The sequence below is a fragment of the Pseudophryne corroboree genome, chromosome 6 (genome assembly GCF_028390025.1).
Source record: "Pseudophryne corroboree isolate aPseCor3 chromosome 6, aPseCor3.hap2, whole genome shotgun sequence".
Classification (NCBI taxonomy): domain Eukaryota; kingdom Metazoa; phylum Chordata; class Amphibia; order Anura; family Myobatrachidae; genus Pseudophryne; species Pseudophryne corroboree.
In genome coordinates, this window is record NC_086449.1 from 70,039,077 (window position 1) to 70,056,908 (window position 17,832).

The 17,832-nt window shown below is 44.6% G+C and overlaps 1 protein-coding gene across 2 annotated transcripts in view; it reads right to left on the minus strand.

Moving 5' to 3' along the window:
- Window positions 1-2,381: 2,381 nt before the first annotated feature.
- The window catches only part of LOC134936174 (zinc finger protein 84-like), a 31,665-nt gene continuing 16,214 nt past the window's right edge, over window positions 2,382-17,832 (minus strand). For both annotated transcript variants that reach the window (XM_063931104.1, XM_063931105.1), the window contains one exon: window positions 2,382-5,342. In XM_063931104.1, coding sequence (XP_063787174.1) covers window positions 3,756-5,216 — 1,461 coding nt within the window. In that variant the 5' untranslated portion in view covers window positions 5,217-5,342 and the 3' untranslated portion in view covers window positions 2,382-3,755. The remainder of the gene's footprint in view (window positions 5,343-17,832) is intronic.

Here is a 17,832-nt window from a genome sequence, read left to right on the forward strand (position 1 = left end):
TTTGATAATTCCTCTGCTTTTTCCAGACCACCTACCAGACTTGCCTTCCTTTTAACCTATTGTGAGGCCCATAAGCTCAGCTAAGATTAGCCCACCTACCCCTAATTTTTGCATCTCTACCCTCTTTCTCCCCTCTCTTCTTCTTTCTTCACTTTTACTCAGCTGTTTTATCGTTTTGTTTTTATCCTTATACTTGTTTAAGATTGGAAAATAGACAACTCTTTTTATTGTGTAGGGGACCATGTTATGTTTTACTGCTGTGTTTGCCCTGCAATGATTTTGTCTCCTATTGTCCATTATTCGTTGTACTATATGTTTGTCTACTGCCTCAATAAAAACAGTTTACATTAAAAAAACAAAACTAAAACAGTTTGTACACAAACCATCCTGAATCAGATCCTGAGAGGATAATACAGTTTTGCAAGACAAACATGATATGAGTGTTGGTGTTGCTGTGTGTACCTTCCTCACCTTTGCCGCTCTTAGACATGATAAATAATCAGCACTTTCAGTGTACTACACAATTTGCGACTGTAATCACTTTAAACTTTCTAAAGTGACATACATAGTTACATAGTTGTTGAGGATGAAAAAAAGACAAATGTCCAATCGAGTCCAACCTATATTATACATTATTTTTAATGTTAATTAATGCTGTATCCCTGGATATTTTTTTCCGCTAGGAATTTATCCAAACCATTTTTATACTTATTGATTGAGTCCACCATTACTACCTTCTCTGGCAGAGAATTCCAAATCCTTACGGCTCTTACTGTGAAGAATTCTTTTCTCTGTAGAGTATGGGATTTTTTTTCTTCTAACCTCAGTGGGTGTCCTATGTAGTGTTTTTTTGGTAAACAAATCATTTGATAAATCCTTGTATTGTCCCTTAATGTATTTATAAATATTAATAATGTTCCCTCTCAGTTGCCTCTCTTCCAGTGTGAACATATCTAAGCTTTTAAGTCTTTCCTCATAATCCGGTGCCTCTAACCCCTTAACCAGTTTAGTGGCTCGCCTCTGAACCCTTTTAAGTTCCAAGATATCTTTTTTATAGTATGGTACCAAAAACTGTACACAATATTCCTGGTGTGGCCGCACCAATGATTTATACAGTGGCAGGATTACACTCTCATCCCTTGTCTCCATACCCCATTTTATGTATGCTAACACCTTATTAGCCTTTGTTGCTACATTTTGACATTGCGTACTGCTACCAAGTTTATTATCGATGAGCACTTCCAAATCTTTTTCAACTACCATTATCCCTACATTTTCCCCATTTAGTTTATAGGCTGCCTGAATGTTTTTAGTCCCAAACTTTACAATTGTCAATACTGAATCTCATTCTCCATTTATCCGCCCAGACCTCAAGTCTAAATAAGTCATTCTGTAGAGACTCAACATCCTTGTCTGAATTAATTATTCTACATAGTTTAGTATCATCTGCGAAAATTTACATTGTGCTTTCCAGTCCCTCTGCTAGGTCATTAATGAATATGTTAAACAGCAATGACCCGAGTACTGAACAGTGCGGTATTCCACCGAGTCATGAAGCCCATTCAGAGTACATCCCATTAATACCCACTCAATGTTCCCTATTAAACAGCCAATTACTCACCCAAGTACAAATAGTGTTTCCTACCCCAATCTCTATTAGTTTGAGAATTAGTCTCCTGTGTGGAACTTTGTCAAAGGCTAAAAAGCAGCAGCCCTCATACCATGGTCCGGCTCCTGCCGCACCAAACAAAATTGATTTGCCTGAGCCAGGAGGTTGGGATTTATGGATGGGGCCCGTTGCATGCTGGGAGGCCGGAAAGCTTTGAACGATTGGGGCCAATCGGCTGTCGCTTTATCATATCCCATTGTTATCCTGTGGATAACCTGTGGACCCTGCCGGAGAAATGCAGCTTCTCAAGCTGTTAATGAAACAAAAAAATGGGGTGGCAAATAAATCCATTGATCTCTATACAGCACCACCTTTACTGTCCACAAGGTGCTGCAGTATTAAACTCATCTGTCAGTGAGACATCGGAAGAGGAACAGAGATATAAATCGGCCAAGCTACTTGGGGCAGGGGGATTGGTTTATTCTGAGTTGTGCCTCTGGAGGACATGAGATTAGGAAAGTCAGCAGCGAGCAGGGATTACTATGGATCTTTCTTGCTGTTTAGAAATCCCGGATTGGCAGGGAGACCCTGTGTTTACATTTCAGCACCATCTAAAAATAATCCAATTGCTGATGGTCAATAATGACAAATGATTGAGATTTCCATCACTACATGATCAGATAAGCATCTCTCCTTGTTCAATCTTTTAACATTTAGAAATGTACAAAATTATTTAAATAGTCTAGAAATAATTTAGTTCTGCAATTAAAACAAATGTTTCTCCAGATCAGTTTTTATTCAACAAGTGTTATGCGGACATCTGCTGGTAATATAAATGGTATTACAGATTATTATTTGGACACATCCTTTACATACAGGATAGATTTATCTAAGTTATAACACTATGTACTAGGTCATAGTATTGTGCATACTGTTACTGTGATACTAGTTTAAAATAAATATATTCTTTAGGAACTTTATTATTAACCTAATACACCATATGTGCACCTTGGCACTTATTAAATAACATGAAGTGAAAAGCAAGGATGTGCTGTAACCCAAAGCAACCAGATATCGGCTATTACCTGTCTAGTGTTAGCAAGCTAACATATGTAATAATTGGTTAGTATGGGATAATGATAACCAGCGTCTAATGCAGAGTACACAAGCCAACAGCCAAAATATCGTAAGCCTAAATGTAGGTGTGTACCCACGAAGTCTGAATGACTTCATTCACAGATATATCATGTTGACTGTGCAGCACAGCCAATGGGCGAGAAATCTACAGAAATAACAGGCCTTCTGGCTGTTTGTACAGGCTGTTCACCGACCACCTGTACACTTGCTGTGAGGGCTGACATAACAGCTGGGCGGGTAAATAAAAAAAACCTGCCCAGCTGCATGGCAGGAGCCAATATATCGAGCAGTGTGTATACTTACATGGATCGGCCACTCAGTCAGTGTGACGAATCCACCAACATATATGTCAGGTGTGTATCCAGCCTTAGCTGCACCATTTTACAATACATAGTAATCACAATAGGATGTAAAGCAGCAACAGAAAGGTATGAAGGAAAGAATAAAGAGGTATAAGGGGAAACCAGAGAGGAGACATGAAAGATGATACAGGACAATGTACAGGGTTCCTGTAGAAATAACCAGTACTCATAGCTTTGCCTGTCATAGAAGGAATCCCAGTACTGAGAAGAGCTGCCAGATTTCTCTACTGGACATGGGTTCAAAATACCAACGCCGGCATCCTGAGGTATGTAATCCAGACAGGGGTGATTTTACTAATCCAATTCCTGTCCCCTAACCCTCCCTTCCCTCCGCCTAACCCTACACCCCTTAGCTGCAGACTAACCTTATCCCCCCCCCCCTCACAGTAATGCGAGGTCGGAGGCTATACTTAGAACGGTCAGGATAACGGCTATTGGACTTCCGGCGTAGGTGTCCTGACCTGGTCGGAATTCCAATGTCGGGACTGTAACGGGTGTCGGGATTTCAACAGCCAGGATATTAACCGTATCCCCTGGTTTATATAAAATACTTGCCACATTTCAAGAATAAAAATCAGCTCCCTGAAAGACATATGGTCATGACACGAATTAACTGACTTATGAAACACATGCTACATTCAGAACATTTAAATGGTTTCTATCCTGTGTTTACTCTTCTGATGACTAACAAGATGTGACTTCCGGGAAAAACACTTATTGCATTCAGAGCACGTAAATGGTTTCTCTCCTGTGTGAGTTCTCTGATGTAGAATAAGTTGTTGCTTCTCAGAAAAACATTTGCTACATTCAGAGCATGCAAATGGTTTCTCTCCTGTGTGACTTCTTTGATGATTAACAAGATGTGACTTCTGGGAAAAACACTTATTGCATTTAGCACATGTAAATGGTTTCTCTCCTGTGTGAATCCTCTGATGTTTATCTAAACAAGATGAATTGGTAAAACACTTGCTACATTCAGAGCATGCAAATGGTTTCTCTCCTGTGTGACTCCTCTGATGACGAACAAGATGTGGCTTGCTGGTAAAACACTTGTTACATTCAGAGCATGCAAATTGTTTCTCTCCTGTGTGACTCCTCTGATGACAAATAAGATATGACTTGCTGGTAAAACACTTGTTACAGTCACAGCATTTAAATGGTTTCTCTCCTGTGTGACTCCACTGATGACAAACAAGATGTGACTTTCTGGTAAAACACTTGTTACATTCAGAGCATTGAAATGATTTCTCTCCTGTGTGAATCCTCTGATGTCCAACTAAAGCAGATGAATTGATAAAAGACTTGCTGCATTCAGAGCACTGAAATGGGTTCTCTCCTGTGTGAATCCTCTGATGTACAACAAGCTGTAGCTTCTGAGAAAAACACTTCCTGCATTCAGAGCACTGAAATGGTTTCTCTCCTGTGTGAATCCTCTGGTGTTTAACAACACCAGACAATTCAGTAAAACATTTGCTACATTCAGAGCATTTAAATGGTTTCTCCCCTGTGTGACTCCTCTGATGTCTAACAAGATGCGCCTTACAGGAAAAACATTTGCTACATTCAGAGCATGTAAATGGTTTCTCTCCTGTGTGACTCCTCTGATGACTAACAAGATGTGACTTCCGGGAAAAACATTTTCTACATTCAGAGCATGTAAATGGTTTCTCTCCTGTGTGACTTCTTTGATGATTAACAAGATGTGAATTACAGGAAAAACATTTGCTACATTCAGAGCATTTAAACGGTTTCTCCCCTGTGTGACTCCTCTGATGTATAACAAGGAATGACTTACGGGAAAAACATTTGCTACATTCAGAACATCTAAATGGATTCACTCCTGTGTGACTCCCATGATGCATAACAAGATCTGCTTTCCTGAAATAACATTTGCTACATTCAGAGCATTTAAATGGTTTATTTCCTGTGTGATTACTCTGATGACTAACGAGAGTTGATTTATAGGAAAAACATTTGCTGCATTCAGAACATTTAAATGGTTTCTCTCCTGTGTGACTCCTCTGATGTCTGAGAAGCTGTGATTTACATGTAAAGCTTTTGTCACACTCAGAGCACAGATGTGGTTTCTCTCCTGAGAGACGCATCATGTATTAGAAAATGAAAAAGCTTTGTTGAATCCTCCAGGAGGTGTAAGAAATTATTTGGCTTGATCAGAGAACAATTTCCCTTTTCACGTCTTCTAATATTCTTATTGGGAACCCTGCTCAACTGTCCTGTAAGAAAGTTAAAATGTAAAAGGAATAAATGTTACTGGGGTAATTACATTTTTATGGTACAAATGTTATATTGTATAAAAGTGCATCATGTATATTTATATACAATAACAAACATCACTACGTCACTGACAATTGTTATTATATTTGTGGATGTTGCCCAATTGCCATATGCCCGTTTACAGTCCGATGTGCAGCACAGAGACCTCTACCCTCCAGCAGCAGGAACTACTACTTATAGTAAATATGGTCTATTAATGTTCCTATGAAAATGTTATAATCCCCATACTGACCTCATCCCCTGCTCGGTCCATATATGGGTATCACATGGATGCATGGGGATAATAGGATCAGCTCAGTCATTCTGCACAGTGATATGTGCAGGGGAGACTGTTCATTGTCATGTGATACCAGGTTCTTAAAGGATAAATGGGAAATTTCTATGTAAGACACATGAGTAGGTTTGGTGCTAGGGAATAGGGTAAATCAGAAAAGTCAAAGAAAAATGATTCAATAATTTGTATTATGAATTAAAAATTCACATGACTGGCAGTGTATGAATGAGTGTCTCAGGACTGCATACAATATATACTAACATGTGGCACAGAGCAGTATGTAAGAAACTAGAAGACCGCTTTCACCTAGATACCCCTTTATATTTACTAACCTGATTCACAGAGTAATATGTAAGATACTATGAGGGAGCTGACACCTAGATACCCCTTTATATTTACTAACCTGCTGTACAGAGTAATATGTAAGGAGGAGCTGTCGCCTAGATACCCCTTTATATTTACTAACCTGCTGTACAGAGTAATATGTAAGATACTATGGAGAAGCTGCATCTAGATACCCCTTTATATATACTAACCTGCTGTACACAGTAATATGTAAGGAGGAGCTGTCGCCTAGATACCCCTTTATATATACTAACCTGACACACAGAGTAATATGTAAGATACTATGAAGGAGCTGACACCTAGATACCCCTTTATATATACTAACCTGATGCACAGAGTAATATGTAAGATACTATGAAGGAGCTGCCACCTAGATACCCCTTTATATACAGGTTGAGTATCCCTTATCCAAAATCCCAAATTTTTGGGTCCCAAACTGAGATAATGAGGGCATTATATAGTGCAAATATGCTTGCAAAGGTTGCGGCACTTGGACTGGAAGTTATCGTTTCAATATTTTATATATTGTCATCCTGATGACAAAACATAAAATATTGAAACGATAAATGTTCCACAGTTTTAAGCGTCAGTTATTCCAGTCCAAGTGCCGCACCTTTGCAAGCCTATACCTTACCTGTTGTGAGGGCACCGACGCAGTTATTTGTGGAGCATGGAGTGCCAGACCTGCGATTATATATATATATATATATATATATATATATATATATATATATATATATATATATATATATATATATATATATATATAGATATATATATATATAGATATATATATATAGATATATATATATATATATATATATAGATATTAAGATTTTAAACCTACCGGTAAATCTTTTTCTCCTAGTCCGTAGAGGATGCTGGGGACTCCATAAAGACCATGGGGATAGACAGGCTCCGCAGGAGACATGGGCACTAAGAAAGAACTTAAGGTAAGGGTGTGCACTGGCTCCTCCCTCTATGCCCCTCCTCAAGACCTCAGTTAGAGAAACTGTGCCCAGAGGAGACTGACAGTACAGGAAAGGATTTTGTTAATCAAAGGGCAAGATTCATACCAGCCCACACCATTCACACCGTATAACTAGGGATATATGAACCAGTTAACAGTATGAAACAACACTGCATCAGACCGAGACTGATGAAAACTGTAACATAACCCTTATGTAAGCAAAAACTATATACAACTCTTGCAGAAGTAGTCCGCACTTGGGACGGGCGCCCAGCATCCTCTACGGACTAGGAGAAAAAGATTTACCGGTAGGTTTAAAATCTTATTTTCTCTAACGTCCTAAGTGGATGCTGGGGACTCCGTAAGGACCATGGGGATTATACCAAAGCACCCAAATGGACGGGAGAGTGCGGATGACTCTGCAGCACCGAATAAGAAAACTCAAGGTCCTCCTCAGCCAGGGTATCAAACCTGTAGAACTTTGCAAATGTGTTTGAACCCGACCAAGTAGCTGCTCGGCAAAGTTGTAATGCCGAGACCCCTCGGGCAGCCGCCCAAGAAGAGCCCACCTTCCTCGTGGAGTGGGCCTTTACCGATTTCGGATGTGGCAATCCAGCCGCAGAATGAGCTTGCTGAATCGTGTTACAGATCCAGCGAGCAATAGTCTGCTTTGACGCAGGAGCACCCAACTTGTTGGATGCATACAGGATAAACAGCGATTCTGTTTTCCTGATCTTGGCCGTTCTGGCCACGCAAATCCTCAAAGCCCGCACTACATCTAGTAACTCGGAATCCTCCAAGTCCCTTATAGCCACAGGCACCACAATAGGTTGGTTCATATGAAAAGATGACACCACTTTTGGCAGAAATTGTGGACGGGTCCGCAATACTGCTCGGTCCATATGAAAAACCAGATAGGGGCTTTTAGGTGACAAAGCCGCCAATTCCGACACACGCCTGGCTGAAGCCAGGGCTAGCAGCAAAACCACCTTCCATGTGAGATATTTTAACTCCACTGTTTTTAGTGGTTCAAACCAATGTGATTTCAGAAAACTCAACACCACGTTAAGATCCCAAGGTGCCACTGGAGGCACAAATGGGGGCTGTATATGCAGCACTCCCTTCACAAAGGTCTGAACTTCAGGAAGAGCCGCCAGTTCTTTTTGAAAGAATATGGATAGGGCTGAATCTGGACCTTAATGGATCCCAATTTTAGGCCCAAAGACACTCCCGCTTGTAGGAAGTGAAGGAAACGGCCCAGCTGAAATTCCTCAGTAGGAGCCTTTCTGGCCTCACACTGAGCAACATATTTTCGCCATATACGGTGATAATGTTTAGATGTTACATCCTTCCGAGCCTTTATAAGCGTAGGAATAACCTCATCCGGAATCCCCTTTTCTGCTAGGATCCAGTGTTCAACCGCCATGCCGTCAAACGCAGCCGCGGTAAGTCTTGAAACAGACAGGGCCCCTGTTGCAACAGATCCTGTCGTAAGGGCAGAGGCCACGGGTCCTCTGTGAGCATTTCTTGCAGATCCGGATATCAGACCCTTCTTGGCCAATCCGGAGCAATGAGAATTGTTCTCACTCCTCTTCTTCTTATGATTCTCAGTACCTTGGGTATGAGAGGAAGAGGAGGAAACACATAAACCGACTGGAACACCCACGGTGTCACTAGTGCGTCCACAGCTATCGCCTGAGGGTCTTTTGACCTGGCACAATACAGTTGTAGCTTTTTGTTTAGACGGGACGCCATCATGTCCACTTGTGGCAGTTCCCACCGGTCTGTGACCTGTGTGAAGACTTCCGGATGAAGTCCCCACTCTCCCGGCTGGAGGTCGTGGCTGCTGAGGAAGTCTGCTTCCCAGTTGTCCACTCCCGGGATAAACACTACTGACAGTGCTCTTACGTAAATCTCCGCCCAACGAAGAATCCTGGTGGCTTCTGTCATCGCCATCCTGCTCCTTGTACCGCCTTGACGGTTTACATGAGCCACAGCGGTGATGTTGTCTGATTGGATCAACACCGATTTATCTCGAAGCAGGCTCTCCGCCTGACTTAGGGCGTTTTAAATGGCCCTTATTTCCAGGATGTTTATGTGAAGACAAGTCTCTTGACTTGACCACAGGCCTTGGAAATTTCTTCCCTGCGTGACTGCTCCCCACCCTCGGAGGCTCGCAGTCCTGAATGCCGAATCTTCGGCCCTCGAGAAGGTGAGCACTCTGCAGCCACCACAGAAGAGACACCCTTGCCCTGGGGGATAGGGTGATCATCTGATGCATCTGTAGATGTGATCCGGACCACTTGTCCAACAGATCCCATTGAAAAGTCCTCGCATGGAAGCTGCCGAATGGAATGGCCTCGTATGATGCCACCATCTTTCCCAGGACTTGCGTGCAGTAATGCACCGACACCTGTCTTGGTTTCAACAAGCCTCTGACCAAAGTCATGAGCTCCTGAGCCTTCTCGGTCGGGAGATATACCCTCTTCTGGTCTGTGTCCAGAATCATGCCTAGGAAGGGCAGACGAGTCGTAGGGATCAACTACGACTTTGGGATATTCAAAACCCAGTCGTGTTGCTGTAACACCTCCTGAGAGCGTGCTACGCTGATCAGCAACTGTTCCCTGGACCTCGCCTTTATAAGGAGATCGTCCAAGTACGGGATAATTGTGATTCCTTGCTTTCGCAGGATCACCATCATTTCTGCCATTACCTTGGTAAATATTCTCGGTGCCGTGGAGAGACCAAACGGCAACGTCTGAAATTGGTAATGACAATCCTGTACCACAAACCTGAGGTACTCTTGATGAGGTGGACACCATAAAATCCCCTTCTTCCAGGCTAGCGATGACCGCTCTCAGCGATTCCATCTTGAACTTGAACCTTTTCAGGTAAAGGTTCAGGGATTTTAAGTTCAAAATGGGCCTGACCGAATCGTCCAGTTTAGGTACCACAAACATTGTGGAATAATAACCTCTCCCCCGTTGAAGGGGGGGGGGGGGGGACCTCCACCACCACCTGCTGGAGATACAAATTGTGAATCGCAGTTACCACCAACTCCCTTTCTATGGGGGACGTCGGCACAGCCGATTTGAGGAAGCGGCAAGGGGGTATCTCTTTGAATTCCAGCCTGTACCCCTGAGATACTATCTGTATAACCCAGGGATCTGCCTGTGAGCGAACCCACTGGTGGCTGAAATTTCGGAGACGCGCCCCCACCGATCCCGGCTCCACCTGTGTAGCCCCAGCGTCATGCGGTGGACTTAGCTGAACTTCTGTTCCTGGGAACTAGCTGTGTTATGCAGCTTCTTTCCTCTACCCTTGCCTCTGGCAAGAAAGGACGCACCTCGGACTTTCTTACCCTTCTGTAAACGAAAGGACTGCATTTTATAATACGGTGCTTTCTTAGGTTGTGATGGAATAAATGGTAGAAAATGTGACTTTCCAGCCGTAGCTGTGGCCACTAGGTCCGACAGACCTTCCCCAAATAATTCCACACCCTTGTAAGGCAAAACCTCCATGTGCCGCTTAGAGTCGGCATCACCTGTCCATTGTCGAGTCCACAGGCCCCTTCTGGCAGAAATCGACATAGCATTTATTCTAGAGCTCAGCATGGTAATGTCCCTCTGAGCATCCCTCATATACAGGACAGTGTCTTTTATATGCCCCAGTGTCAGTAATATAGTATCCTTGTCCAGGGCTTCCATCTCTTCAGATAACATATCTGCCCATGCTGCTACAGCACTACACATCCATGCCGACGCAATTGCCGGTCTAAGCACAGTACCCGAATGTGTGTATATGGACTTTAGGATAGCTTCCTGCTTTCTATCTGCAGGATCTTTTAAGGCTGCCGTGTCCTGTGACGGTAGGGCCACCTTTTTAGATAAGCGTGTCAACGCTTTGTCTACCCTCGGGGCGGATTCCCATCGTAACCTATCCGATGGCGGGAAAGGGTACGCCATTAGCATCCTTTTAGGGATCAGCAGTTTTATCTGGGGATTCCCACGCTTTTTCACATAACTCATTTAATTCATGAGATGGGGGAAAAGTCACAACTTGTCTCTTTTCTTCAAACTTATTTACCCTCTTGTCAGGGACAGGGGTTTCCTCAGAGATGTGTAACACCTCCTTCATGGCTACAATCATATATATTATAGCCCTGGCCATTTTAGGTTGTAATCTGGCCTCCTCATCATCGACGCTAGAGTCCGACTCTGTGTCGATATCTGTGTCAACAACCTGGCATAGTGGACGCTTTTGAGACCCTGACGGCCCCTGCGTAGCAGGATCAGGCAAGGGCTGAGACCCAGACTGTCCCCAGGCTTCTGCTTTATCCAGCCTTTTATGTAAGGAATTAACATTCTCATTTAAAACCTTCCACATATCCATCCAATCCGGTTTCGGCGCCGGAGGCGGCAACACCACACTCATTTCCTCCCGCTCCGCCTAGCCTTCCTCAAACATGTCGACACACGCATACCGACACACCATACACACAGGGGAAGCTCCTTTGAAGACAATTCCCCCACCAGGCCCTTCGGAGAGACAGAGAGAGAGTATGCCAGCACACACCCCAGCGCTATATAACCCAGGAAAAAACACAGTAATTCAGTGTTTACCCAGTAGCTGCTGTATAATCTGATTTGCGCCTAAATTTATGTGCCCCCCGCCCCCTCGTTTTTCCACCCCTCTACCTTGATTCTGCAGGGGAGAGCCAGGGGAGCTTCCTTCCAGCGGAGCTGTGAAGAGAAAATGGCGCTGGTGAGTGCTGAGGAAGAAGCCCCGCCCCCTTCATGGTGGCTTTCTGTCCCGCGATTTTGTGTGAAAAAATGGCGGGGGCTCATGCAGACATACAGTGCCTACCTGTATGTCTGCTTTACTTTTGCCAAAGGTACCTTATTGCTGCATAGGACGCCCCCCCCTGCGCCCTGCACCCTACAGTGACCGGAGTGTGCGGTGTGCTGTGGGAGCAATGGCGAACAGCTGCAGTGCTGTGTGCTACCTTGTTTGAACACTGAAGTCTTCTGCCGCCGATTTCTTCATCTACACCGTACTTCTTGCTTCTGGCTCTGCGAGGGGGACGGCGGCGCGGCTCTGGGATCAGACCGCCAATGGTGAGTACCTGTGTTCGATCCCTCTGGAGCTAATGGTGTCCAGTAGCCTAAGAAGCGCAACCTAGCCCGCAGTTGGTAAGGTTTGCTTCTCTCCCCTTAGTCCCACGTAGCAGAGAGTCTGTTGCCAGCAGAAGCTCTCTGAAAATAAAAAACCTAACAAAAAATTCTTTCTACTCAGCAAGCTCAGGAGAGCTCACTAAGGTGCACCCTTCTCGGTCGGGCACAGATTCTAACTGAGGTCTGGGGGAGGGACATAGAGGGAGGAGCCAGTGCACACCAGTAGACCTAATTCTTTTCTAGAGTGCCCTATCTCCTGCGGAGCGCGTCTATTCCCCCATGGTCCTTACGGAGTCCCCAGCATCCACTTAGGACGTTAGAGAAAAGCATTTAAATCTGTCAATTAAACTACATCATTATCAAAGCTAACATCTTGAAAATACAGTTTAAGCCTATTATCAAATTGTGGCTCTGGTAAGATTCTTATAATCTGGTGTGTATCAATATTTGCCTCGTCATCAACTGTAGGCCAAACATTTTTTCAAATAAGGCATAAAATCACCACAGCGTTCCACAGACTGCCATCTTGAATAAACAATGCAGCCAACTTATGATTTATGAAAAACAGGTGTTTATCATCTTTGGTTTTAAAAAATATTAACTTCAGAGAATATACATTTTCACTACAAGATTAATTGTGGCCACTTTCAGGAAAAGATGTTCTGGTTGACATAATCATGGAATTACCCTAAAGCTTTTGACACCGTACCGCACATGAGACTTATCTAGAAGTTACAAGAACTTGGGATAGGGAGCACATTATGTACTTGGGTCAGAAATTGGTTAGATAATAAGGAGCAGAGCGTTGTGGTAAATGGAACCTTTTCAAATTGGACTGAAGTACTAAGTGGTGTGCCACAAAGGGTCTGTACTTGGACCACTATTGTTCAACATTTTCATTAACGATCTAGCAGTAGATATAGAGAGCATGGTGTCAATTTTTGCAGACGTTATCAAATTGTGTAAGGTTATAAATACGGAGGGAGATGCCGAGTCTCTTCAGAATTACTTCGTTAAACTGGAAGCATGGGCAGCAAAATGGAGAATGAGTTTCAATATAGACAAGTGTAAGGTAATGCACTTTGGTAGCAAGAACAAAAATAACACCTACATACTAAATGGGGTAAAATTAGGGGATTCTGCACTGGAAAAAGACTTAGGTGTTCACAAAGATAGCAAACTAAGCAGCAGTACCCAAAGTAGGATTGCAGCAAAGAAGGCTAACGAGGTATTAGCATGAAAAAAGCGGGTAATTGACGCAAGGGATGAGAGTGCTATACTCCCGTTATATAAATCCCTAGTGAGGCCACATCTTGAATACTGTGCACAATTTTGGTCATGATATTACAAAAAGGATATCCTGGAAACAGAAAAGGTTCAGAGGCGGGCGACCAAACTAATTAAGGGGATGGAGACGCTGGAATACGAGGAAAGGATTGCAAGGCTAGGCATGTTTACACTGGAAGAGAGGAGACATTGGGCCAGATGTACTAAGCTTGAAAAGTGATAAATATCACTGTGATAAAGCACCAGCCAATCGGCTCCTAACTGTCATTTTTCAAACACAGCCTGTGGCATGGCAGTTAGGAGCCGATTGGCTGGTGCTTTATCACAGTGATATTTATCACTTTTCAGGCTTAGTACATCTCCCCCATGATCACTTACAAATATATAAGGGGACAATACACATAGCTTGCGGGGGATCTGTTTTTGGTAAGATCAACACACAGGACACGTGGACACCCACTTAGGTTAGAGACTTCGCACAGACACGTAAAGGTTTCTTCACAGTAAGGACAATACGTGTTGGGAATTTCCTGCCTGAAAGAGTAGTAATGGTGGACTCGGTCAACACTTAAGAATGAGCTAGATAAGTACCTGATGGATAAGGATATACAGGGTTATGGTGCATACTCACGCACTATAGTTAATTTAAAAAAAAAAAAAAGGAGGAATAAACACAATGGCATACAATAGCAACAGACAAAATTAGTACTAAAAATAATACAGCGTAGGAGACCACAAATAGGTTGAACTTGAGGGACACATTGTCTTTTTTCAACCTCAGAAACTATGTTACTAGGCTGATACTGTAACTACAGATGTGTCCTCTTCAGTCTTTGCCAGCAATGCCCCTACTGCCCTTAAAAGCTAGGGTGAGACAGCGGGAGTTCATAAGAATGGGTAGCGGGGCAGCTTTGCTCCCGCTACCTGTAGTTAGCAGTGGTATTCCTCCTTCCTTAGAATGTAAGCTCTCACGAGTAGGGCCCTCTTCCCTCATGTGCTTATACTTTTCTTACTTTAATAATCCTCAACTGCCCAGATCCCACAGTTTTTTGACCACCTGGAACTTATCTCTATGTTTACTGGTGTAGTTATGCTTAGTTACCCTGTACTTGTCCTATATTGTCTTCAACTGTAAGTCACTGTTTTCCCATTTTTTATGTGCATTTGTACTCTGTAATTGGGCGCTGCGGAACCATTGTGGCGCCATATAAATAAAGGATAATAATAATAATAATAATAATAATAAATGTGTACACACGCTCCCGCAAACAGTAGGAGAAAAGGAAGCTGTGGCTGCGCTATTCAACACCACAATATAGAGCTTCCCGCTGCAAGGTTCAGTGATCGCAAAAACGCGCTATAGCGCGTATTTTACCCCAAAATGAGGACTGGGGACTCACTTTTTAAGAATGGGCAGGTCCCTGGGGACGCGCTCCGTTGGGATTGATTCTCTGGCGCTTGACTTTCTGCCCTGACGTTATTGGTCAGAGGGCGGGCACGTTGGACACGCGTGTCAGGCGGCTGCTGCTGGGCGGGATGATGGCAGTGCCGGCCAGAGAGAACGCTCTCAAGCTGAGAGGAGTGAGGGAGCCGGCACCACGGGAAGCAACAGCGCGGCGCTCCAGGACCAGGTGCAAGAGCTGCTGAATAAAAACGCCGTCATGCACTAGTCCACGGGTAGGGGAGAAGGGGGGTCCGTGATGCGAGAGCCAGGGTCTGAGCCGGAGCCGCAGCTGCCGGGTGACATCACCCGGCAGAGCGATTTAGTTTGCCGGGCCCGCCACCTGAGGGACAGATCCCTGCACAGAGCTGGCGGTGCAAAGGTAATTGAGGATGCAGGGACACTGGGGAAGGAGTGTGAGTGTGCGGGGCCAGGCAGAAACTGAACAGCAGCAGGCCAATGCTCCTTTCACAGTGTTTGCCCCTTCTCCAGCCCAGTGTCCCCCACCATTACTCACCCTGCCTCAGAGTGTTTCCCCCTTCCCCCCCCAACCAGTCCACTGTGCCATCTCACTGCCCTCCCATCTAAACCCCAATCAGTTCAGACATACTGATCCACCCCCCCAACCCAGTGTCACACCCCTATCTCACTGCCCCCTTCCCACCCTGCTCAGTGCCTCCCCATTCATAGTGTCCCCCCATACAGCCCTGTGTCCCCCACCATCTCATGAACTCCCTCTTCCCTCCCCCCAACCAGCCCTCTGCCCCCATCTCACTGCCCCTCAGCAAGAACCCCCTTCTACTGCCTAGTGATCCCGCATCCCACCACCATCTCTCTGCCCCCTTCCCATCCTGCTCGGTGCCTCCCCATTCATAGTGTCCCCCACTATCTCATGAACTGTGCTCTGCCTGGTGCAAAGTGTATAATGTGCTCTGCCTGGTGCAATGTTTATAATGTGCTGTACCTGGTGCAATGTGTATAACGTGCTCTGCCTGGTGCAATGTGTATAACGTGCTCTGCCTGGCGCAATGTGTATAACGTGCTCTGCCTGGCGCAATGTGTATAACGTGCTCTGCCTGGCGCAATGTGTATAACGTGCTCTGCCTGGCGCAATGTGTATAACGTGCTCTGCCTGGCGCAATGTGTATAACGTGCTCTGCCTGGCGCAATGTGTATAACGTGCTCTGCCTGGAGCAAACTGCATAACGTGGTCTGCCTGGCGCAAACTGTATTATGTGGTCTGCCTGGCGCAAACTGTATTATGTGCTCTGCCTGGCGCAAACTGTATTATGTGGTCTGCCTGGCGCAAACTGTATTATGTGCTCTGCCTGGCGCAAACTGTATTATGTGCTCTGCCTGGCGCAAACTGTGTAACGTGCTCTGCCTGGCGCAATGTGTATAATGTGCTCTGCCTGGCGCAGTATGTATAATGTGCTCTGCCTAGCGCAGTGTGTATAACATGCTCTGCCTGGCACAATATGTATAACGTGCTCTGCCTGGCACAATATGTATAACGTGCTCTGCCTGGCACAATATGTATAACGTGCTCTGCCTAGTGCAATGTGTATAATGTGCTCAGCCTGGCGCAATGTGTATAATGTGCTCTGCCTGGCGCAGTATGTATAATGTGCTCTGCCTAGCGCAGTGTGTATAACATGCTCTGCCTGGCACAATATGTATAACGTGCTCTGCCTGGCACAATATGTATAACGTGCTCTGCCTGGCACAATATGTATAACGTGCTCTGCCTGGCGCAATGTGTATAACGTGCTCTGCCTAGTGCAATGTGTATAATGTGCTCTGCCTGGCGCAGTATGTATAATGTGCTCTGCCTAGCGCAGTGTGTATAACATGCTCTGCCTGGCACAATATGTATAACGTGCTCTGCCTGGCACAATATGTATAACGTGCTCTGCCTGGCACAATATGTATAACGTGCTCTGCCTGGCACAATATGTATAACGTGCTCTGCCTAGTGCAATGTGTATAACGTGCTCTGCCTAGTGCAATGTGTATAATGTGCTCTGCCTGGCGCAGTATGTATAATGTGCTCTGCCTAGCGCAGTGTGTATAACATGCTCTGCCTGGCACAATATGTATAACGTGCTCTGCCTGGCACAATATGTATAACGTGCTCTGCCTGGCACAATATGTATAACGTGCTCTGCCTAGTGCAATGTGTATAATGTGCTCTGCCTGGCGCAGTATGTATAATGTGCTCTGCCTAGCGCAGTGTGTATAACATGCTCTGCCTGGCACAATATGTATAACGTGCTCTGCCTGGCACAATATGTATAACGTGCTCTGCCTGGCACAATATGTATAACGTGCTCTGCCTGGCACAATATGTATAACGTGCTCTGCCTAGTGCAATGTGTATAATGTGCTCTGCCTGGTGCAATGTGTATAATCTGGGGCTCCAATTCACTTTCTGCCAAAGGGCACCACAATGTCTAGTTACACAGCTCTGGTGCAGGGTGTCCTGCATGTTATGCAGCCCAGCAGCACTGTCACTCCACCCTCCCACCTTGTAACACTTTTGTAGTGTCCAAATAAGATTAAGATTAATAAAAACCTTCATTCCGATGGGACCCAGAAAAGGACCAGTACGACCCCAATTTTAAAAAGTGAGGGGTCCCTGGGACCCACTTTTTTTTGGGCGCAGCGCGATCACTGAAGGTTGTATAAAGGACACAGCTGTACGATTGGTTTATCGAAATATTATCATCAATTCTGTTTTGGAAATATACATTTTGAGGTGGCAAGACGACAACCAAGATGAAACAGGAGAAAAGCATTCAGTGACACAGATGGTGATAAATCTGGGGAGGATAGATAGATTTGAGTATCATCCACGTTCAGATCACACTGAAATCCAAATGAGACGATTAGTTTGACAAGAGATGTGGTATAGATTGAGAAAAGCAGAGAGCCTAAG